Here is a 24,771-nt window from a genome sequence, read left to right on the forward strand (position 1 = left end):
GCAGAGAGATGAAGGGCAGATAGAGAAGGAGAGAGGGAGGTGGAGAGGGAGATGGGAAGTTGATGAGATTTTAATGTGAAGGTCAACTTGTTATAACTCAGATCTCTACGGGGATATTAGTCCCATCATGATGCTGGAGGGGCTGCGGGGGGGCTAAGGGGGCGGGGGTGGGGTGGGGGGGGGGTTGCTTCAGAAGAGGAAGAAGAGGAGGGAGTGAAAGTGAGGTGCTTGAGAGGTGGTTTTGCTGGTTCGACAACTCCAGTATCCACAGTAAACAGAGGGGTCAGCATCTTCTCCGTGTGTGAGCGTGTGCACATGCTGGAGATTGCACTTTTGAGCGCGAGTATGTGTGAAAGTGAGGGAGAGGGAGCGAGCGTGACAGGGAGGCGTGTGGAGAAGACAAAGCGAGAGAGGCTATGCATGTTTGTTTCTCAGCGGCTTCACACAACATCACAGAATGAGACGTTCTTCTCGTGTCAGAGTTTTGTTTTCAGTAAGTTTATTTTTATGTTCTTTTTTCCCGCACAATAAACAAAAAAAAAAGTTAAGCAAACTAACAGATACATAAATTTTCTATAGTACTATCTATTATTGATCATCATATATTGTATCTATCATATATAAGGATTGTGTGCTGTCACATGTGACTTCAACTCTTGCTGAGCTAAAATAACCTTTCACAATTAAAGGGGTAAACATCTGCATTCAAAGCAAAACTGCATGATTTTGTTTCTCCAGATGACAAATAGATAATTTGAGATAATAAATATTATACTGACACAGAATGAGAACAAAAAGAAAATATCATACAGACGCATTAAGTAAATAAAACATATTTCTGTGTGAAATGATCAGCTGGTTTGTGAGATAAGAGCACTGGGATGGGTTTATTAAACTGCATGTTTGCAGCCAGATAGTGTTTAATGACAGCACTGCTATTATTTTTCCATGTATTGAACAGTCCCAGAGAGCCTCACTTTTAATTACTCCGAATCAATGCCGTGATTACGTCATTACACAGCAAAAAACTTTTTGGTATACACAAGTAAAATCCCAAGTGTGTGTCGTGTACATGTACAAACTAACAAGCCTCTTGTTCGGAAAATACATTATCAAGAGGCATTTTTCCCCCCTAAACCTGCATCACAAACACCACTGCAGTTACAGGAAGTCATTAAGTTGTAGTGTAGAAAGGCTTAATTCCTCAGCTTGCTCGAGAATAATAGTGGAAAAAATAATGGAATTAAAAAAAAATGATGCAGCTCAAACTGTAGCTGTGAATGTGAAGACTTCCTTCCAGTGACAATAGATTCCAACAGTGTGAGCCTGAGCTGTGGGGGCAGTGCTGTAGCCTACACTAGCTGTCACATTGTGCCCGCTGCGTTGTTTAAGCGTCTCAGTGGGTCATGTGAACTCACTGGTGTGACGTTAAACTCAGAGGTCGAGCCGGGCCAGAGGAATCGGTCTGAGTGCTTCCGCTGGAGGCCTATCTATTAAAAAAAAATGGCTACCTGCTCAGTTTGCTTCATAGTAAAAGTGTCATCTAGCTGGAAAAGCTAATATACTCACACACAAATAGAATGAGATATTTATTTAGAAAGACACATTTTTAGTGCAGTTGATGCTGAGTTATTGCAATAGGCATAAACACCATATTTAACCTTTTAAGAAACTTTTTAAATGGCAATATGATGAAAAGGTGTCTTGTTTTGCTCTACGAGTAGAAACCTGAATGGGAAAATATCATTGTTTGGTAAATTGCAGCTGCGCACAACACAGGAGGATTTAAGTTAAAGTAATGAAAAAAAAAAGTTGTGAAGTTAAACAGGTATATCTTTCTTGGATAATCTAATACTATAAAAACTAGCTGCATGCAGAGAGATTAATTTATCGGGATCGTACAACAGAACTCTTACATCAAGTTAAGAGACTTCTTATAAAAAAAACTCTAAGATGGCAATCCATAATACTGGCTTTGTTTGCAGTGTTGATACACAGTCAGAGTTAATAAACATACATCAAACAGAGTGCGCGAATATCAAGGTGTCTTGGCATTTTCATGTAAACGTCAGAATTTGGTTATGAGAGATGTAATACTCACTTCTTGTTTTCATGTTCAAATTGTCTGCTATAAAACTATTATTGGAAGAATAAGAGGGTAAACTGGAGACACTTGTTGGAGCAGGTTTGGGAGCCCTTTTTAAACAGCGGTGAGAGGAGAGGGGGCAAAGTCTGGGTTGAGGAAGGTGAAGCCCTGGAAGTCTTCCTGCTGGATGGCTGCGAGTATGTCCGGGTCGGAGGGAGTGAGCGCTGATGGAGCTGCTGTGAAGAACTTGTCAAAGTTTTCACCTTTCTTCCCACCCTAGTGAAGAAGGAGGAGGCACGTACACACAAGATAAAGATTAGGGCACACGTTCGCACATGCATGACTGTATCCACATTACACTTTTCATCCTTTTCCTCCTGAACATAAACATTACAAATATGCAACTAAAAAGAATCCACCCCCGCATCTCTTTTTCTCATCCACACCCTGCTTTTCTCTCTCTGCAGAGCCACACCTACTGCAGGAAGAAAGCTGGTCACATCTCTTTTCTAGCTCCTTAACAGCACATGACAGCAGTTCTGCAGGATGATATGAATCTCATTTGGCTAATGGGCCTGGCCTCTAACCCCTGAGCATACACAGCTCACTCAAGGCGCACCTCACTATTGGCCAGCAGGTCAGCAAACTGGGGAGTAGAAGGCTAATGATGACACATATTTGCATATGGGAGGAGCAGGCGAGACCCCAAGGTCATAAGGTCCTGTCTGTTATGACTGGACTGTGTGCACCTGAGCGCTCAAAGCCCTTCTGTATGAACCAGCAGGGGGGATGATAGAGAGGAAACGGGGGAATGTGGGAGAGGAAGGAGGTGATAGGGCCGTTTGAACAGAGAGAAGAGGGAGTGACATGGCCAACACAATGTGGAAGACTGAGAGAGGAAACATGCAGGGAAACGGGGGACAGCGTGGGAGTCAGAGAGAGACAAGACAGATGGAAGAAAGTGACAGCTCCAATTCCCTAAAAGTGTCCTCGGAGAGACAGAGAAGACAGAGGACAACACAGAGGAGGAGGGGGAGGAGAGAGGAGAGAGACAGACAGACAGACAGACAGACAGAAAGAAAGAAAGAAAGGAAGAAAGACAGAAAGAAAGACAGAAAGAAAGAAAGAAAGAAAGAAAGAAAGAAAGAAAGAAAGAAAGAAAGAAAGAAAGAAAGAAAGAAAGAAAGAAAGAAAGAAAGAAAGAAAGAAAGAAAGAAAGAAGTTCTACTGACAGTTCTGGGTTTGAAGGGCGGCTGGATCTCCAGTCTCTCCAGACGGTCCCAGTCAATCCAGCGGAAGAACGGATGCTCCCTGATCTCCCGCTCAGCATCCTCTCCTCCACCCAGGCGCTTGGCCGGGTGCTTCGTTAGGAGCTGAGGTAAGAGAGAGCGAAGAGAAGGAAGGGGAGAAAGGGAAGATATGAAGGTAATCGACAGATACAGTTAAATGTCTTCTGTTCATGTTCTGCTTCTGATAAAGTAAGTCAATGTGCATGGTAAGCCTATGCTGTATTTTTAAAGATTATGCAAAAGTATTTAAAAAAAAAAAAAATCAATATAATGTACTATGATTACATTTTTTGTTTTACATTTGTATCTTGATTGTGCTTTCAATTTAAAGGAATAGTTCAACATTTTGGAAAATATTCTTATTTGCTTTCTTGCATTGTTATTTTTATCAAATAACTTGTGCATGTTTGGAATTATTTCTCAACTTCACATCACGACACTGCAGTTGCCAAGAATTAGCTTACAAACATTTTTATACCTATTTTTTATATAGATTGCATTAAACGTGTAAAATGCCAGTCAGTGAGGTTTACATGTGACCAGCTGTTTCCACTGTTTTCTGTGTTTATGCTGAGATAAACTAAAGGCTACTGGCTCCAGCATCACTTTCAACAGATGGATGAGATCAGAGTGGCATCAATCTCCTCATCCCAACTCTGTGTCAGAAAGCAAATAAGCATATTTCATAAAACGCAGAATGATTCCTTTAGATAGTCAACAATGAACACGATTAATAATATTTAAAGCACCCTTCCAGATATGTAATAAAACATATACAAAATCCTGCGCTTGAAACACTAATGTTTTGTTTTTGTTTTCCCACAAAAGAAAGTTCAATTATCTTGTTTAACCTCTTACAATTATATTTACTCCTTCTACCTCTTAAAAATTCCAGAATTAAAATTGATATGATCATATATTTCATTTTAGAAGTTTAACTGCTAAATACATGTTGTCTCTTCCTTCACTGTACATTTCTTTCTGAGAGTATGTGCACGGAAGGATTCAATTTTCCTCATCACACTGTAAGCTAAATATTGGATCGAGATTGGCTTAAAAAATGATTGTGATGTCACTAATCATGCTGGGGGGCCCGCCCATTAAAGTCTGATTTTCAAATCAGAAACTCTGCACATACATCATTTTGAAGCTCAAACATTAAAGAGTAAGAATAGGAGGAAAAGCACATTTCTGAGAGGAGAAGTTTAAATGTATAATTTTTTAAATGTACATAATCAGAATGTATTCTGAATAACATACACGTTTATCTCCATTTTCTGTGTGCGGAAAGTTTAATTAAAGAGTAGAAACTGACTTACTCCCTTGCAGATAGCGACTGCTTCACGAGACAGAGTTTTTGGGTATGTGACACTCTGCTCCATGATGGACTGAAACAGCTCCTCCTCGTCAATACCATCAAATGGAGGCTTGAAGGAAAAGAGAGAGAGAAGTTTAACCACAAACCTGTAGGCAAACTGATAGCAAATATAATGAAATTAAAGTTCTTTTGAATCTTTTTTGAAGTAATTACAAAGGGCTGTAGGCTTAAGTGTCTGTGCGCACAGGTTTATTGTGAGGGTTAAGCTGAGTGTTACCTGTCCTGCCAGCATTTCATACATCAGCACTCCATAGGACCACCAGTCCACTGCTTTATTATAGGGCTGATATGCCACAATCTAAAAGCATGGAGAGAAAATGAGAGAAGATAAAGGAGAAGAATGGCAGTGTGCAGATAAGGAAATAAAAAAAGAGGACATGGAGAGTGAGGGAAAGCAGAGTTGTAGCAGTCGGCTGCCCGGATGATACGCAGCTATCGGAGAGAGCAGTGCTAGAAAGCAGAGAGAGAGGGGAGGGGGAGGAGGGGAATAAAGTACAGCATTAGGGGGGCTAAATGTATGCATGAGCTCAGAAATAATCAACACTCTACTTAGGATTTGTGTGTTTGTTTCCCTGGTGTGTTTATGCGTGCGTGCGTGTGTGTGTGTGTGTGTGTGTGTGTGTGTGTGTGTGTGTGTGTGTGTGTGTGTACAGGGAAGGGGTGGTGTGAGGGAAGCACGAGGGAACAATTCCCAGCCCCTGGGGAAATATATTGTATCTCTTCCAAAATGGCAGATGCAGGGGAATCAATGGGTGTTTACATAAGAGGGTCAATACCCAGGGGTTCCACAGCAAGGTTTACAATATCAAAGACGTGCACAACGCTCACATCCTCACTATTTCACCCTCCACCAACCGAACACGCTCCTTCATTCTCTGAAATAAATTGTTTATGATCACCTCACACAGAAATGCGCACGTACGTATTTCAAACAATTTGTTAGTTAAACATTATACAGGCAGACAGTCACATTTTGCATATCAAAAGGGTGTGGAGAAAAAACATTTTCAGAGCGGTTGGTATTTGCACTGACATCAATGAAATCCTTTTTACACTGTTCAGTTACTTTCCTTTGGTTTCACCCACAGAGGAGTAAATTTACCTTAAAGTATATTTTCACATATTTACAAACCAGTCGTGAAAAATATTAGATGCAAACATGAGCACTGTTACAAAATCATACTGGCTATCAAAAGATATTTTCCTAACAAAACCCACTGTCTTCTTTCAGTGTGCAAAAGCCGACAAAGGTTGTGGGTTTTTAGTACAAAATTCCTTCTTTTTCTTGCTATCGATACACTGCAGCTCAGAGAAACACTGCCAGGGGAAATATAGAGCGAAAACTGCAGTAAGTTTTCATAATACCCACATAACTTGACAAAGTGAGACTGCCGAAGTCTTTATTAACATCAAATAAACTTAAATACATTTGTCCCTTATTACCTGCAATGGAAGCATGTTAAAATAGATCTCTTAATGGCCAGTATGAGCAGGGGAAAGATTACAGCAAAGTTAACTATTTTATTTTATAAATGGAAGTTACACTGCAGCAGTGGAATGGCAAAACCGGTAATACAATGTCTGTCAAGGACAATAGTGATTTCCATGCAACAATCTCACAGCACAGGCACCCACAACTGCTAATTGAATCATGTGAAGTTAATTATTCAAAAATGATGACAAGGTCAGAGAGGACAGAGGAGACGAGCGGAGCTGCAGTGAAGCAACTTGCCATCTCGCAGCACTGCAACGCAGGTTAAGCAAACAACAGAGGGGTGAAATGTGGGGAAATAATGCATCTAAGGAACAAATGAGGGAAGTTTCAGGGGTGACTGTGGACCATAGACTGAGGGCAGGGGTCAGTGTACCTCAGGGGCAATGTAGTCGGGAGTGCCGCAGAAGGTGCGCGTGGTGTCGCACTCGAACATGCCCTCCCTGCACATCCCAAAGTCAGCTATCTTTATGTGGCCCTCACTGTCGAGCAGCACATTATCCAGCTTTAGATCCCTGACAGAGAAGGAGATAGATCAAACAGGTATGAATCATTTTGACAGATAACATCTTTATAACAGTCATTACCTACAAACGACATGATGAATCTGTGTCATGTCTGTGTTCTGCGCTGCGCAGTGAAGACAGACCCGAACCAGGCCATGTTGGAGCAGCAGCCTGCTTCCTTACCTGTAGATGATGCCTTTGCTGTGGAGGAAGAAGAGGCCAACTGCTATCTCTGCTGCATAAAACCTGGAGGGAGAGAGGAGGAGGAGGAGGAGGAGGAGGAGGAGGGGGCACTCACTACTGGTTTCTTTTTGTTTGAAAGAATTGGTCAAGGTTTTCAACGATTTCAAAAGAGGATCATAACAAGAGGACAAGAGAGAGGGAATGGAGCTCGAGAGGGTGATGAAAGGGAGAGTAAGCACACAGATGAAAGGCAGGAAAATGAAGAAAGAGAGATGGAAATGAGCAACAGGGTAAGAATTAGTTTTAGATGATTGATCAAAGATTATTGATTTGATGAACAGCCAGGGGGAGGGAAAATGTAGATGAAAAGATGAAATTAGTGGGAGGAGAAAGTCAAGGGAAAAAGAAGAGGGCTGGCACTTGAGATGGTGATTTTATGAGTCACCAGGTATAATGAACAAAGCTGAGAGATGAGTGTGTGTGTGTGTGTGTGTGTGTGTGTGTGTGTGAAGAAACAGAGAATGAAAGAAAGGCAGGAAATGAGACTTTGTGTAGATGAGAACTGATTAAAGGTAAACCAAAGGAGCTTTTGGACTACATACGCTGCATGAGCTTCTTTGAACTTCCCAACTATCTGAATGTGAAACATCAGGTCTCCTCCGTTGACATATTCCATCACATAATACAGCCGGTCCTGCAGAAATAAAGCACACACATGGAAAAGCTCGTCATACATAATCACCCCTTGTCCGAATTAAAAAGCAATCTGTTAAATCCCCTCCTTCAGGACCAAGGACCTTGTTAAAGAAAGCAAGCTAATTATTTCATTTATTAATCGAAATTTGCCCAACCTGGACTGAAACAACTCCTGGGAGGACCATGCAGCCAAAAGGTCAGGCAGGTTTATGGACAATTTAAAGAAAGTTATGTGCTTCCTTTGGGACCATGTATACCTTCTACACACACACACACACACACACACACACACACACACACACACGCCTACACACCTCAGTCTGGAAGGCGCAGTAGAGCGATGTGAGGAAGTGAGGGCGGGAGGAGAGCGCCAGAACCCTCCTTTCTACCATAGCGCTCTCCGTATCCTCGTCCTGGAAGAGGACATCTTTCTTCAGCACTTTCACCGCAAACAGACGCTCGCTGCCTCGCTCCTCTGCCAGCAGCACCTGTGCAGAAACAGCAGGAGGAGAGAAAGTCACTGAAGCAACCGGGAGACAGACGTGTATCTTTTTAAAGTTGCTACTGTAATGACTTCAAACTGCAGAGATCCATAAATAAATAAAAAAAAATTATTTATACGGCACGACACCGTCTGTCCGGTGCAACGAAATGAAAGTGCAAAAAGAAACATTGCTAAAAGCTGGCTTTAAATTCCACATTCACTTTTTCTCACAGTTGACACAACATGTAAACATGTCTGTGCATCAAACCTACAACTGGTTTTTTTTTTTTTCCCATCCCTTTGACACAAAATGCATTCAGACTCATATTTCTTGAATGTGCCTCTCACTCAAGCTTCATTCTCTCTCCAAATAAAACCATGCTAGTACTGTACTGCTCGCAGTTCTGTGTTTTTTTTTTTAGGTCATTGTGTTATGAATGACAAGGTGCTCTAGTTGGGAAAAACTAGTTCTACTGTTTAATAGGGTGCTTTTGAGGCATGTTTACAGTATTCTGACTATTTTATGCATGAAATTAAGTGCTACGTCAAGCTAGGACGTGTATCAAGAGCCAATGTGTTGAAAAATGTATAAAGTGGATAAATTGTGTAAGTGAAAAAAAAAGAAAATTACCACTTTATGTGGACTGAGGCAATATTCAGCGCTGTGCGCATTTACCCAGACATGGTGAAATAAGTGAATGTAATGTTTAATTAAAGCTGATCAAAGCCTGAAGATTTCAACACACATTAATGTCTTGAGTGGAAAAAAAGCGATGCGGCTCTCGTGTTTTAATCAGCGATAAAAACACATTCAGCGGCTGTTTTCGCACTCGTATGAAATTGGCTGCTAGTGGATAGCTCCGAGCGCTAATGGTACTATAATTTTCCACAACGACAGCCACATGACCCAGGCTGTATAGTGAGAAAGATGTGGTCAGGAGTGGGGGAAAATGCTGACAACAACACTGTTTAAAATGGTCTTGCCTGCCTGCATTGCTGTGCTGTAATGGTCACTGGCTAGTGGAGACAAAGCATCTCATTTTACTTTCAAATAGTTGCAAGAAGTACAGAAAATTACATCGTTTAATTTTTTATAAATCGATGTGACTACACAAAGGCGTTCTTGAAAAAGGATGTGCGTGTGTGTTGACTGCGTGTATTTGTATGTAGGGCTATTGATGAACTGCCAGTCACTGAGAGAAATCCTGCCTTCCTCTGTAATAGTGTCTCCTACTCTGCCTCGTGGTTTCAAACTACCTCACATAAAAATGGGACTATTTTAAATGGGAATATTACAAATCTTAGTAATGTACTTTTTCTCTTCTCAGCTCTTGTTATCCCATTTCCTTTTGGTCATTTTGTCACTTTCTGCAGCACACTAATCCTCCTATCTTTCTCTGTCTGACTCTTTCTCACTTTCCCTCACTCAGCAGCCCCGGGGTCTGTCTCTCCTTTCTTGGGTCATTTTTTTTTTTTCGTCACTTCTTACGTAAGTTGAGTCTATTTCTCCTGTCCTCTGTAGACTCTCCTCTGACAGTTATGAAACAGCACAGGGGGATTTCAGAAGAGGAAGAAGGACTCAAAACTCTACTCTCTTCATTATGCCTCATCTACTGGGGAATTAAAGAGAAAATGAAGAGCAGAGGCTCCCTTGAAATGAACACCTCCAGGAGGGCTGCCTGTGTGTGGCATGTAGGAAGGCAGCCAGCCTGAGCTCACGACTGCTGACAACACAAAAGAAGTTAAGGGTTAAATGAATCATTTGGCAGTGGAAGGAGAGACAATCAGCATGTTAGTAAGAAAATACAAATTATGCTTTTCTGTGCCCAAGATGGGCTGTACGAAATGCCACTTGAAGGTCAAGTCCATCAATATCAGAGATGATTTAAAGCCAGGAATAATCTTTGTTGTATTCAGCATGAATGGCCTCTTTGATATCGCTTACAGCTGTTGGATCAGAGGTGCTGATTGTGTGAAGAAAGGATGACATTTCGTCTCAGAGGCTGCTGTTTTTACCTTGCCAAAGCTGCCTTTGCCCAGCACCATGAGGAAATTGAAGTCGAGGATGCCCACTTTGACTTTGCTGGGGCCTAGGGTGTGGAGAGGTGGACAGGAGGGGACCGGGGTCGAGGACAGGGACAGGGCTACAGGGAACGGTTCAGACAGCGGGGTGAGTATTGCCTGAGGCAGAGAGGGTGTTGTAGCATCTGGCTGAGGCTCCTGGAGAATCATAATGGGGAAGGTTGAGAGAGGAACAGTTGGATATGGTCCAGCACACAAACACACATACACACATACACATACATGAACACCAGGGCCCTCTTCCTACCCCAGGATTTGGATTACAGTCAGGCAGAACACTCCTGCACCCTGCTGGATGCAGAGTGTAAGAGAGAAGGGAGGGAACTTGATATAATTTATGATCTAATTATTTAGCTACATCATCAGCATAAATCTTCCAATTTTTTTCTCAGACAGAATTGTAGACATCAGGACAGTTCAAGACCCTGACCCAGTGTGAGCAGTGGCAGCTGTTGTTTATTAGATGTAGATAATTATAAGCTGATAAAAACTCTGCCAAGGCCTAAGAATAAATGGTCATCAGCACAGTAAAAAATAAAGGCTGTCTCCACTCTCTGGTGAATACAGGTATAAATATCCCCTCAGCTGCTTTTTTTTCTCACTATGACGACCAAGTGATGGCTTTATGTGCATATAAAGCAGACTGATTACTACCTCCAGGTCCGGGTCTGGCACAGGAATATTGTAGTACTCTCCCTCATCTTGCGCCAGTAGTTTGAACCAGCCGCAGATGGGACGCCTGAAGATCTCACTCACGCCGAACGACAGCGCTCCCATGAAATCGTTCCTAGACGTCCGGTCCCAGTCCCATACCTCCACGGACAGACGCCTGTCCCACTGGGTACCGCGCACTGAACTGGACAGTGTAATACAAAACGTTAAACTCACTGGAAACAGTTTGCCCAGTTTGTAAAATATACAAACAGAGAAAGATAATATTATTTCACTTAGTTTTTCATCTGAATTACATTTTCCAGAATATCTTAATTTGATGTAAAATAAAAGAATAAAAATAAAAATAAAAAAATAAATATATATATAGGTAAGAAAAGGGTAAATGTGAGTAATCTCAATTTCTGAGTTCATTTATTTTATCTGTAGCAAATTTTGTGCCAGAATCCTGTACATCTTCCACCTTGAATTAAAGTTCACAGGGACTCACAAGGTGAAACTCTCATTCCAGATGGGATTGAGTGTTGAGCGAATGGTCTTAGTCTTCTGTTTGCTGTGGCTTTTCGGGTCTGGAATCAATTTCAGTTTAACATACGGGTCTGACAAGCCATTCGGGTCCATGGGCATCAGGTTACGAGCCTCCCGCACTGCAGAGAGAGAGCAGAAAGAGAAATTTCTCATTAACTGTGAAATCCTGTTTTTAATTTGAAACCACACTTGTCATTATCTGGCCGGACCTCTCACCTGTAACATAGACGTCCTCGTCTTCTCCTCTGATGGTCAGGTGGATTCTTCCTCTCTTCTCTGTGTGATCCTGCCCACAGAGACTGGGGACGCTGGTCTCACACCGCCGATGGACGTTCATGTCACAACCTCAGCACACAAGGATACACAAAACACAAAGTATGAATGAACACATGCATGGGTGCCAGACACACAGACTAGAATGCAAAAGACACAGTAATCAGTTTACAGCCAGTAGGAGGTTAGCATCACTTAGCACAAAGGCTAAAAACATGTGTGTGTGTGTGTGGTGGGGGGGGAGACAACAAGCCAAAATTCTGTAAGGAGGAAACAAAAAATATATATGCAAACAATTTAAAAAAAATTACAAGTTGTGGTTTTACAGGAGGTCATGTGCCAGACTATTTTCCAGGATGAAAGAGTTTTCTGGAGTTGCCACTGGTGCCAAACTTGTCATCTAAACTCAAGCACATTACTCAAAATGTCAAACTTTCAATTTATGCGAAACCAAAATACAAACTAATTGTTTCTGGAGCAGTTTTTGTTTCCCCAGATGGAGGTTGAGTCTCGATAATGTGTCTGTGCTGTGCGAGCTGATTTTGTCCCTGCAACGTCATTCATATAAGTACACAGGCACAGAGATTTATTACACTCCTGTATGGGACCATGATGCAGAATGTGGTGAAACTCACAGGTACATTTCATGCCCTGGTGTATGAGGCCGTACAGCAGGGAGCCACAGTGGTCGCAGAACGTGGGACTGGAGTATGTCTGGATCTTAAATGTGTGTCGACTCTTCAGGTCCTGAAATGAAACAAAAACAACCTGCACTGAGAACTCACCTACACACAAACACACAGTGACCACAGAAGAGACTGTGAGTACACACATTTACACACAGAGTATGATTAGTGGAGAGATGTTGAGTGGGGTATTCATGGCCAAGCCAATTAGATTTCTCCACAGGGAGAGGACATACAGTGCATCTAGGCAAGACTGCTTGTGTGCCAGTGTGTATGTGTTGTGCAGAGAGGGATGAATCATTTTTATCTCTCTTCAGCTCATCAGACCACCCTACCACCGCGCTTCACACACCACCTTCTCCCAAACTGTTTCCCTCCCTCGTCGCTCTGAGTCGCTATTTAAAAACAGTCACCCTGTTTCTCTTCTTTCCCTCTGTGTGTATTCCTTTCACTATCTCATCCTTTTTCACTCAAACACACACGCACACACACACACACACACATACACACACACACACACACACACACACACACACACACACACACACACACACACACACACACACACACACACACACACACAGTTTCCCCTTGACCTGAATTCTGAGGCAGTTTATTTGGCTGGTAGGGGAAAAAAAAAACGTGAGGGAAAGACACATCTCCCTGAAATCCTCAAAATGCCACACAGAGGAAGATTGAGCAGTCGACTGCTCTCTCCCCCCTCTAATTCTCACTCTTATCAGTCACTCCCACCCGCCACCTGTGTCTCCCCCACTCTATCTCAAACTTTCTGCATTTCTGAGGCCTTGTAGGATGACATGACATGAGTGCAGACGTCACAGATGGGACAAGGCTGTGCAACGTGAAGGATGTATGGATTGACGGATGAGTCACACACACGTGTTACTGGCAACGAGCGGATGCCTACATGATGATGATGATGACGGTGTAACTCTTGACAAAAAAATGGATAACAAGACAGTCAAAGTGAAAGCGCTGTGATGGATGTACACATGACACATCTGCTCACATCGGGTGTGGGGGCCGTCACAGAGCCGGGACAAGTGAAGGTCACAAACTCATGACATCTTTTGTGGACCACAAAACTGCAAACTAGAAAAAAACAGAAGAAAAATACATTTGGTCAATTTTACAGAGAAATATATTTGAGAAGATCCATAGTGCAAGAAAAGGCTATAACAGCAGGTTCATCTTTACCTTGACATTGGAATCCTTGCTTGCCGATGCCCCTGAGTGAGAGAGGACCGTGGATTAAGACACAAAAACAATATTCTCTAGTCTTTTTTTTTTTTTAGACATACTGAATATTGAAATATTTAGCTTCTGACACAGAGATAGTGGTGTTGCATTATTCTGTGCTGCATTAAGACCAATAAACATCCAGACACAAGTTGAGAACAAACTCTCTCATTAAAAAAACAAACACCACTCGCTGTTAAACACTAAAACAATTTGATAAATAAAGTTGTTATGTTAGGTTTGAGTGTTTTTCCTCACATTGCTGACCAGGTCGGGCACATACACACACCAACACAATCCACCATTTAAATAACTGCAATGTTGGCTAGTTTCCAGCGTCTCCTCTGCGCTTTAATTGAATAATTAAAGCCAATGATTGACTAAAGAGTCCACTCAGCAGCCTGCCTGTTGTGAATCCAGTTATGATTAGGAGGTTTAGAAAGGCAGACAAATGAGACACCGCCGAGAGCTTGTCCAAAATCACACTGGAGACGCCCAGAGGTTCATAGGAAACTGACCATAATCACTGATCTACAATCAGTTCACCATCTGGCTGAGTAATAATTAAAGATAGGGTTGCAGAGGGTAATCTGATCCTTGATCAGCATTCAACAGAAGTCTTTGTCTGCTGCACTTCATCTATGAGGCCAGTTCTGCTGTTTGACCAGCAGAGAGCATTAGACAACCAGATATGGATTCGGAGAGAATTCAGTGTTGCTAGCTGGACAGATATAACGGAATTTGGTGTGGAGGATAACTGAAGTTTTAAATTCAATGATGGACTGAAAAAAATTCTTAAACAAATACAGTTAAACCAATAGTTGCCATAAAAATCATCTCACTAACCGAACCTGAACCGTGTCTTTGCAAAGGCCTTTTTTTTTTAAAAGAGAGACTTTGACACGTTACAATAGAAAATGACATGGGTAAATAATGAAATGAACTATGGCTGAAATCAATTTAGCTGCTTAAGTTTAAGACTCTTGCTACTGTACATGCTGGCTCACTGTCACGGCTCACTCATTTGAAGAGAATAGTGCCTTGTTGTCAGGAATGTTATTAGAAATGAATTTGCTTTTCCTACTAAATCAGAATTAGAGATGAATTGCTACTGGATCTGTCCTTAGCAATGCATTTTCTAATTCAGTGACTTCAAGGCATTAGAACCAGTGTTTTTAATTTATGACCCTTAATATTACTAAGATAAGACTGAACTGTGACACAAAGCAATGTAATCTTTAGTATTTTCAGACAATTTAACTCAATTATTAACTGAAGGAGCCAAACGAGGAATGACCCATTCATTTTTAGACCCTGACTTCATAAACAAGATATTAACAGTCACAAATTAGAACTATCCGGCCTTTAATTAATCTAGTCATCCCCCAGGGGCCTCCAACACCCAGGTTGAAAGCCGCTGCTCTGACATCTTGTATGAAGGAACACAGTTTTCACCCTGAACTAAGTGCTGCTACCGCGTCCAAGACAGCAGTCAGTTTGGAGAAATGTCCTGAAAGATACCCAGAGGCTGCTGGCACGTACAGCGCCCTGCATCCGACATTCACCCCCGCCATATGTCCAAACACACAACCGCGTACACACACACACACACACACACACACACACACACACACACACACACACACACACACACTGCCGTGGCTTCATTAGACAGAACAAGCTCACAGCATGTTCTTTATTCATTTAAAAGAAACATCTTTTGCTTTTTTTCTTAATGTATATCAATGTGTCTACACTGAATGTTTAGGCACTGGCACCTTACTTGACTACTGACTTCTACTGTTGTAAAGTTTTAAAGGCAATGTTGCAATTTCTTCCAACAAATTCACCAGCAAATACTCTGCAGGTTAAGAATTGCAAAGAAAACATATCACAACCATTTTTCTCTGAATGTCAGATTTTCATGAATAAAAACAATGGCCCTGTTTTTTTTCTTATCAAGAGAAAGTACATTTTCACAACAAATCCCACAGGTTATCTAAGATATGTGGAAGAATATATAGTCCAGAAGTAGCAGCTGTAGATCTAGCGCCACCATGGAACAACTACAGAAAAAAAAAAAAAAAAAAAAAAATGTACTGTACATACTAGAATGCTAAACTTGTATCACTGCAAAACAGATTACATTTTAGAATTAGCATTGTAAATATCTTAGTTCTTTTTACGGGTTAGTTCAGTTTACTCGTTAAAAAGACAAAGACTCAGCCTGAGAAAACAGTCTTGTAATGTATTCTGTCACTCTGGAGGAACTTACAAAAGTCTTGTGAACTGTCAGTAGTATCTTGGAGGTCTGCACATATATAGCAGTCTCAACGCATTTTACAGTTTGCCTCCCATTCACCCACTCACACATTCACACACCGATAGCGGCAGAGCTGCCATGCAAGGTGCTCGCCTGTCATTGGGAGCAGCTCGGAGTTCAGTGTCTTTCCAAAGGAAACTTAAGTATGTAGACAGGAGCTATCCCAGTTTGGGTTTGACACTGAAACCTTTTGAGAATGGCATTACAAACTCTGGGCTTAGCTTCCTATTAGGATGCCACACTAGAGTTTAAAAGTCTGAATATCTCTGGCATTGCTGCATCAGTTTTGACCCTTCATTTTTTTTAATGTGTCCCTTGAGAGACCCCCAAATTAAGTACCGGTTTAAGATCTGAATAATTCCTCCACCGCTGCTGTCTTTGTGTGTGTGTGTGTGTGTGTGTGTGTGTGTGTGTGTGTGTGTGTGTGTGTGTGTGTGTGTTCTGCAAGCAAATGTGCAAACACTCACACTGGAATAAAGTTCATGTCCTAATTGAGTTCGTAACTGTATTTATCTCAGCGCACATGAAGTTCCTACAGTAACTCCTGGATTGTGTGGGCAGCAGTGTGGAGGGGAGGTTATATGATCAGATCATGTCAGTGTGGGTAGTTTCTCCAGCAGGCAGCTGGAATGGGTGAAAGAGATAAAAAAAAAGTGCTAAGAAAGTCAGGCCTAGATGGAGTGGTGGGATGCCTGAGGAGGCGGCTTATGAACTGCCGGGGTGTTTTCTGTGTAAATGTGCAGCTGTGTGTGATTTTGTGTGTGTGTTACCATATGAAGTCGGTGCAGTGGCTGCAGAAGGTGGGCTGTTTGAAGAAGCGTGCTGTGAACTGATGGTCTTTCACCTCAACAATCCGCTTGTGTTTGAGCGCTCCCTTCCTCTGGAACACGGGCACCCTGGGCGGAGGGGAGAGGGGCGAGGGCAGAGGGGAGGCACCGGGGGAGGTTGCAGATGTAGGGGAGGCCAGTGTCAACGGTGACAGGGAGGGGGAAGGGGAGACTGGGGTAGACATAATGCCTGGAGGATACAGTAGAAAGACGAGAGGGGGGGAGAGGGGGAATGGATGATGAGTGTCAGTAAGGAGGGCTCAGAGCTGTATAGGTGGAAAACCTTGAACATGGGAGAGAGAGCGGAAAGGAGGAAGCAAGGACGAGGAGGAGGAGCAGGAGGAGGAGGAAGGATGAAAAGTGTAATGGGTCATGGTAGAGATGGGAGTTGTATTAATGGGATAGGGTAGGTAGCAGAGAGAAAGATCGAGGCAGTATGAATGAACCGGAAGTGCAGAAGGAGATGGAGGGAGCAAAGGGAAAGCGACAGGTACGGAGTGAAAGAGAGAAGAGAGGCATAATGAAGGAGACAGGGAGGTTAATTCACATACGGAGACAGAAGTCTCCTAAGAGACTCTGAGACGCTAAACGATTAGTGCAACTCACTGTGTGTCCCACATACTGCCTGTCCATGTATCTCCCTCCCTCCGTATATCTCCATCTCCCTGCAGCTATGACTACCCAACACCCCCTGGTCGTTATGTCAACTGTACCTCCTGTTGCCATGTCAACAACACCCCCACCAGCTGCTCCAATATTAGAGCCTGTATCCTCTCTCGTCTCTCCGCCTGCCCTTATTAGCAATTAGTCCCATTTCTGAAGAAAAGTTTGGACCAGAATAATATGTGCACGTCTATAGGGAATGAGATGTGCTGGGAAAAGTGCAAAATGGCATATATTAGATGGAGAGACTGTGGTGCAAGAGTTGCACACTACTAAATGATAAATGAAACACCAACAGAGATTTAATGAATAAATAAATAAGCCCATAGCAAAAACCCATGCCAGAAAAAATTGTGATGAAATAATGGTGTCTCAGCAAAGAAGCAGAAGCAAATCAATCAAAAGGGTGAAAGAGGGAATGGTAGGAAAAATGGCACAGTGCTCGGAAATTAGTAAAATAATGACAAGAAGAAAAATATGCTCTAAAACTGCACAGCCCCGTACGGGAAAGATAATAAAAACTCAATACCTGAATTTGTGGTAATTTTTGGGGGAAAGTCTCGACCAAGAGGCAGCTTTCTTCTCTTCCTCGCCTCCTCTCTTCGGATGAAGCACTAAGGTGTCACACCTGTAGCTTGTTACCTCAAAAAAGAGAACAATGGGAAGAAAAAAACAACAGAAAAGCCAAAGAAGCAGTGGCCAGCAGAGAAGAATGAGCTCCCCCCCCAAAAAAAGACAAACTTATTACTACAAAATTGGTAAGCAACAAGCGGTTTGAGAGATTCAAGCTTTCTAAGAACCAAAGATAGAGGAGTGAAGTATATATCCGTTAACCCAGAGGCAGGGTGAGGAGGAGGACGAGATAGAGAGGTGGTATTCTCTTTCCAAGATTGATTCTGTTTTTTACTGGGAAGAGGACGAGAGAGGAAGAGAAGAAGAGAGAAAGAGAGAGAGAGAGAGAGAGGAAGAAAAAAATAGAGGAAGAGGTAGAGAGAAAGAGAGAGAGAGGAGAAAGATTGAGGGGAATAGGCGGCGATTCATTTTGAAATCTGGGTTACTTCTCTCAGGAGAGGGTGAGGGAGGTAGAGGAAGGAGGACGGATGAGACAGAAGCTGCCATTTTGCCACCACCAATACAGTATGGACAAGCTCGTGCCAACTGTCTCTCACTTCCTCTTGTGCCAGACGGAGAGAGGAAAGGGAGAGGAGAGACAGCATTCAGTCTGGAAGAGAGAAACAGAGCGCTTCAGAGGTGGAGAGTACAAGAAATGGTGAGTTAGGCACAGCTAAAACTGGAAATGAGTCGCAGTCTGCGATCCAAACGACTAATGGATCAACAGGCCTGTAAAATAAGAAACCCTGTTAATCTATTCTGCAACAGTGCTGCTACAAGATGTTCACTGCATTTCAATGTTCAGAGATCAGAGAAATTGGTGACATGACAACGCTGCTCTACTCTGCGCTGAAACCAGGTCAGCTAAGCCTGATGGGAAGAGTAGTTTCCATGAGAGGGGCTGCTTGTCCATTGATTGCCCACATCCTGTCAAAGGCGCACACTCACGCACGCGCGCGCGCGCGCGCACACACACACACACGCACGCACGCACGCAGCACACACACGCACACACGCGCACACACGCGCACACACGCGCACACACACACATTTGTCACATATGAGGACATCATATTAACCCCTCAACTCTCAACCGACCTGAATATGAGGCGGGAGAAAATTCTGCCGCTGTAATTTGAATGGCATCGGCAAATAAAAAACAGCCTCACAGTTCAAAAGGTGAAAAACATTTTGAGTACTCAATTGGATGGCAGTAGCAGCCACAGCAGCAATAATTCCTTACTCTGTAATAAAACTGTATGCAAATGATACTCTCTTTACCTTGTCTGTTGTCTATATGGGAACATACTTATTGACACACTGTAAGAGTCCAAAAACAAAATGCTTCCAAGCTTTTAGTCCTTTCTTGTAAAAAAGAGGAGGAATGTTTAGAGGCACATTCACATTTATTGCAAATCAAACCGCAAAGGAATAGTGTAGCATTTTGGGAGATAAGCTTATTCACTTAGAGTCAGATGACAAAATTGACACCTCTCAAATGTAGTAAATATATATATTTATATATATATATGTATATATATATATATATATAGTAAATTATATAGTAAATATGAAGCAGGAGCAAGCAGCTGGTTTAGTTTACCAAAAAAAGACTGTAAACAGTATGACAGAAAACCCCAACATGCACCTGTGAAGCTCTAAAAACAATACTTTATATCTTGTTTGTATGCAACCATTTTTTTTTTAGATAATGTGCCAAACTATTTCTTGGCCAAGCCAAGTTGCCAGGTAACCAGCGGAGACTTTGACTACAACAGAATACCATGTTAATTAATGAGCTTTAGAGGTTCTGGTAGGTGGGTGTATTTTTAGAGAGCCAGGCTTGCTGTTTCTCCCTGTTTCCAGTCTTGATGCTGAGCTGAAATAGCTAGCTGCTGGATCCGGTTTAATTTTCAGACATGAGAGCGTGGTCTTAATCTCTACATCCTACTCTCAGCAAGAAAGCAAAGAAGCATGTTTTCCAAACCATTTCTTTAAACTTAAATTCACAATGGTTCAAGTTTTTGGCCTCCGAATGGCAGTTGAGTTCCCATGAAGTGACAGTGTAAACAAATGTTTGTCATCACAATGCGAGTGATACAAATGCACACACACACACACAATTAATCACAGTCCATGTGTGTTTGTGGACTGCGGATGATCCTGGGAGACGAGAGCAGCAGGCGGGAGCATGGGGGCAGGCAAGCAGAGGAAGGGGTGGATTGGAGTGGGACAAAGAGACTGCGAGAGGGAGCGGAGGGTTGAAGGTCTAATTAATGGAAATGTAGGTTATTAGTCTCCTGATGAGGACACTGGCAGAGAATTAATTAACAATTATAATTAGCAAGATTGTTAGAGAGCAAAATGGTGTCAGCCAGTGAGATAAGAGTGAGCTATCGTGCATAAGTGTGTGTGTACGTTGGAGGTTGCCGGCATTGTGTGTCTTTATTAAAAAAAAAAAAAAAAAAACAGCTGTGTGAACATGCCCTATCTGACAATGATATATGTCATTTCAGCATTAGTCATGCAGAAACAGCAGCTGATTGGAAATGATAGGGGGCTTTCCTTCACACAAACCGCCACCAGACCTTTCTCTATACAGCTGCTTTTACTGCCTTCCCTTTCTGGCCCTTAAGACTCTTCATTGGTCTTATCTTGGATGAGTCACGTTCTTGTTCTGTTGTCACAAATAAATGAGGACGACGTCCTTGCATTGTGAGAGAGAGAGAGAAAGAGAGAAGAGGGCACAGAAATATGAGCTGCAGATCATGTAATCAGTGCATTGAACAACAAAACACATAAATGGCTCACAATGCTTCCTCTCCATGCGGCATGATGAGTAAGCACTTGTCACTCTGAAGTGTTTGTATCAGTGTGCTTTTGCATGCCTATCCAAGCATACTTTATAGTGTTTGATCCTGGGCCATAAAAGTGAGCAGCCAAGGATACATTGAGACTGTAAAGCACGAAGATGTACACTGAACTGGGAAATATATTGATATTGTGATATGAGACAAGACATGTCTTAGATTTTGGATATCATATGAAAATGTTGTTTTTCCTGGTTTTAAAGGCTGCATTTCAGTAAAGTAATGTCATTTTCTTACCTTACCAGACTGTTCCAGCTGTTCTATTATCTCTAGTACGCACTTTGTCATTATATCCACATTACTGATGATCATGCAGCCTATATGTACGCACATGCATAATGCAGTATGAAAAACACAGATTCGGCCAGCCAGATGGAGGGAAACGTCATAATACACAGAAAGAACTGCAGACAAAATGAAACAGGTAGATGACAGAAAAATGAGGATAGATCAGTGAACAGAGCATCCCCCCAAAACCACAATCTGTCTCTCAGTTATTACCAACAACTAGCCCCCACTCTCTTTTCCTCTCAGTCTACAGATGGCTATCTTATTATTTCTGATCATGGCTTAATGAAACAGAAAATTCTCCTCCGATAGAATCTTTTTTGGGGGAGCAATCAGCACTTTACCAATTACATGCATCCATTATCATCTAACGAGCGCTCACTCGCATCAAGCACAGACTTCAACCTGGCTGGCTGGCTGGCTGACTTTCTCCTCCAATGAAATTAAGGTAAATTGACTTGCCTAACTGTTGTTTGTGGAATCGGGGGAGAAGTGGTGTCTGAGGTAATCATATCTGCCTGTTAAATTGGTCTCTTCAGAACCAAATTGGCTCTGTTTGCTGGTATTGGTTTTCTGTTGGGGGAGTGCTTCTATTTGCTTTTTTTTAATGAAGAGTGGTCCGCTGTGTTTTTGGAAGAGAGCAACAAACCTCCACACCAGTCAGATGAGACATTTGGCAGGCGATAATGGTCTGTCAACATGGCCTACAAACTCTCTGTACTGAAGCAAATAAGCCTGCTCTCCATGTTTATTTTACTGCTGACCTGCCTCTCATCACAACAACAAATACTGCTAAAATGGAAAGCCATTCGGACAAATGAGAGACATTTGAGTAAATGAAATCATACGTGAGGTAAAGTCATGGGGCTGGTTTGTAGATGACCCAGGAGGTACACCTAACCATCGCAAACTGGTAACGTGCCAATGTGTTTATTATACCCTTTAAGGGTATTTCATAATTTTTTTTAAATAACAGCATAATTTTTTACTTTTTATTTCTACTTCACTATTATAATTTCAATAAATAAAACATCTGTGTTTGGCAGGTCCTGTCTCCACTGGGTGAAGGCTGAGTTTGAGGCCTTGAGCATAATGATATTAGGACCATGGCCAAGCCAGTAGGTCATCAACTAACATGAGCAAAACAGGCACGTGAGCTGAAGCGTATTACTATTCACAGTATGTGCAAAATACTAACAAGAACTCAAAGCCTCAGCAGTCGTCTGCAAAACCGTTCTTACTGCTGCAGGGAGGAAAAGAAGGTTGTGAACAAAATGTGCTCGAGGGGAAGGATGAAAGCAGGAGGGTAGGAGTTTCGGGTAAGAGGGGCGATCGGATAATGAGGCGAGGGGAGAACAAGGTAAAGTCTGTGGATATCTTAATCTTCATCCCAGTTTTCTAGGGATGAATTCCCTTTGGGCAGGTGGCATTACACACACACACACACACACACACACACACACACACACACACACACACACACACACACACACACAGGCAAACAAGGATGTAGTGTGAATAATTAGTGTGTCCTAGATGTGGTGGTGACCACACAATACAACAAACTCATGTTTCTGTTGATGTTACCGCTCTATTTTAAGGACTGTTAGCATACACAGCTATTCATTCTCTCCACTTTACAGTCTCAAAATAAGGCTTTAGAGACAAGCAAATCCCAGAGCATGAAAATACCAAAATGACTTACAAATATAGTGAACACAATAGGCGCTAAGAGCTGAAATGACTGTTCCATTAATTGTTCCGTTCATCCACAGAAAAACTGTTTTGACAGTAGATAATTCATTTAATTTGCAAAAATGTAAACCATTCTGTGGTTCCAGTTACTCAAATGTGAAAACAGCTTCTCTCCGTTTTACCTCCATGTAAATGAAATATCCATGAGTTTGCGCCTGTTGGTTGGACTAACAAGGCACTTTAAAGACATCATACAATGGAAAACTATAACGGACATTTTTTCATGACTTACGGAACATATTTACAGCCTCATTCTACATCTTGAGTGTAAATCTTGAAGAAATCTGAGGCACTCAAGAGGGTGATTAATTGAAACGCCTTTAATCAGTCATGGCTATTCAATCATGGTAAAAACTAATGCCAACATGTGTCACTGTATTGGGTGACAGTTCATTGGTCCATACTGGTCATGTGACCACTGACCAACACATAAGGAACAGCCCAAAGGCCTGATGAAGGCCTTAGAGGCTGAAACACGTTGGCATAAGTTTATACTATGATTGAATAGCCATGACTGATTAAAGGCTTTTTAATTAATCACCCTCTTGCCTCAGATTTCTTCAAGTTATCAACTCAAACTGTTTGATCCCCAAACTGAAGAGCACCAGAGGGACAACAATTCACACACTGACAGTTTTTTAGTCCACATCTTTTTTTGATCACCGAAAAATATTTGTTTAATTCCTGTTTTTCCTTGTTTTATCAATGGGGCAGGAGGTGGTCAGTACCACTTTCAGGATGAGCTCAACACAGCAACAGAAAATACATGCTGCTTCTGTAATTGAAATAGCTTGATAGTGCGCATGCACAGCGAGGTAATTAAAATAAGCAGACAAATTTGCATTAAAAATGGTATTTGCATTATTGTGTAAACATGCTCTATGCTCATTACCATTACAACTAATGAAATAGCCACAAATACTGCTTGGAATGGTAAAAAGTATGCAAAAACACAGACACACATACTCAATGGAAACAAAAGACACATTTACCTGCATGTTTTGTGTGTGTGTGTGTGTGTGTGTGTGTGTGTGTGTGTGTGTGTGTGTGTGTGTGTGTCTCTGTCTCGCTCTCTTTCACGCTCAAAAACAAGCAGTGTGGTATCAGCTGTGGGTCAGTTAGCTCATTTGTCCCTGGTCGTGGCCCAGTGCAGCTCATGTGAAAATGGAGGAAACGAGAGATTGGCCGTGTAGCTGAGGAAAAAAGAACGAGATGAAAGGATGCTTGGATGTTTTTTTCAACTTCAGAGTTCAAGCTGATGAGTTGTAGAACCCTGCGGCACTGCACACATGATAAAAGAGAAACAGAACACTCTTTCCACATGTGTGTGAGTAATGTGTGTAGATATACAGTACACATACAGATATTAAAGATAGAAATAAGATAAGAAAATGACATGATTCAGTACATAGCAAAATGTATAGACATTTCTAAAAAAAAATACATCTATCAGGGGTAACAGACAGCAGTGTCACCAACAGAGAAGTGGAAGGAACAACAGAGAAATTATCAATAAAATGCAGTAGAAGGAGAAATCTACCTGGAGGATAGAATGACTTTAAGGAAGGAATAACCAATGATAGAGTCAGGCAGAGTATAAATGAAATGACAGAGTCAGTCAGCGGAAACACAACCTAGAGAAAATCAAAACAGAAAGACGAAGGGATCCTGTTATTGGCAGAATACTGAGAAAGATGGAGGGTGGAGAGGTGCAGGAGCATCAGGCCACCGCACTGCATAGCAAGAAGATAACGAAAAAGTGTCGAGGCAGAATGAGAAGGAGAGACAAAAGACAGAACGAGAGTGAGAGAGTGTTAA

At 42.0% G+C, this 24,771-nt stretch overlaps 1 protein-coding gene across 10 annotated transcripts; it reads right to left on the reverse strand.

Moving 5' to 3' along the window:
* Positions 1-476: 476 nt before the first annotated feature.
* prkcg (protein kinase C, gamma) lies at positions 477-23,266 on the reverse strand. Of its 10 annotated transcripts, none has more exons than XM_069142598.1 (18): positions 17,958-23,266; positions 17,372-17,697; positions 16,709-16,955; positions 13,574-13,605; positions 13,386-13,468; positions 12,305-12,416; positions 11,613-11,741; positions 11,359-11,515; positions 10,851-11,052; positions 10,131-10,334; positions 7,945-8,118; positions 7,537-7,628; positions 6,935-6,997; positions 6,622-6,760; positions 4,971-5,051; positions 4,695-4,802; positions 3,319-3,459; positions 477-2,362 (listed from the first exon to the last, which is right to left on the reverse strand). In XM_069142598.1, the coding sequence occupies exons 2-18, from the start codon at positions 17,424-17,426 to the stop codon at positions 2,201-2,203; spliced, it is 2,181 nt and encodes a 726-aa protein (XP_068998699.1). In that variant the 5' UTR covers positions 17,427-17,697; positions 17,958-23,266; the 3' UTR covers positions 477-2,200. The 10 variants fall into 10 exon arrangements, with proteins under 10 accessions (XP_068998699.1, XP_068998700.1, XP_068998703.1 ...); XM_069142599.1 differs by having other exon boundaries at positions 17,479-17,700; XM_069142602.1 differs by having other exon boundaries at positions 16,709-17,031; positions 17,479-17,700.
* Between the last annotated feature and the right edge of the window lie 1,505 nt (positions 23,267-24,771).

The sequence above is a fragment of the Embiotoca jacksoni genome, unplaced genomic scaffold (genome assembly GCF_022577435.1).
Source record: "Embiotoca jacksoni isolate LCO1_2020_lvr unplaced genomic scaffold, fEmbJac1.0.p SCAF_11, whole genome shotgun sequence".
NCBI lineage: Eukaryota > Metazoa > Chordata > Actinopteri > Embiotocidae > Embiotoca > Embiotoca jacksoni.

Excerpts from the sequence above, each read along its gene's own strand:
- prkcg (XM_069142598.1), bottom strand. The coding sequence starts at position 17,426 with ATGGAGATATACGGAGGGAGGGAGATACATGGACAGGCAGTATGTGGG. Across the intron at positions 11,516-11,612 it reads CGAGGACGTCTATGTTACAG|TGCGGGAGGCTCGTAACCTG; the intron begins GTGAGAGGTCCG and ends CTCTCTCTGCAG. Across the intron at positions 10,335-10,850 it reads TGCCAGACCCGGACCTGGAG|GAGCCTCAGCCAGATGCTAC; the intron begins GTAGTAATCAGT and ends ATGATTCTCCAG.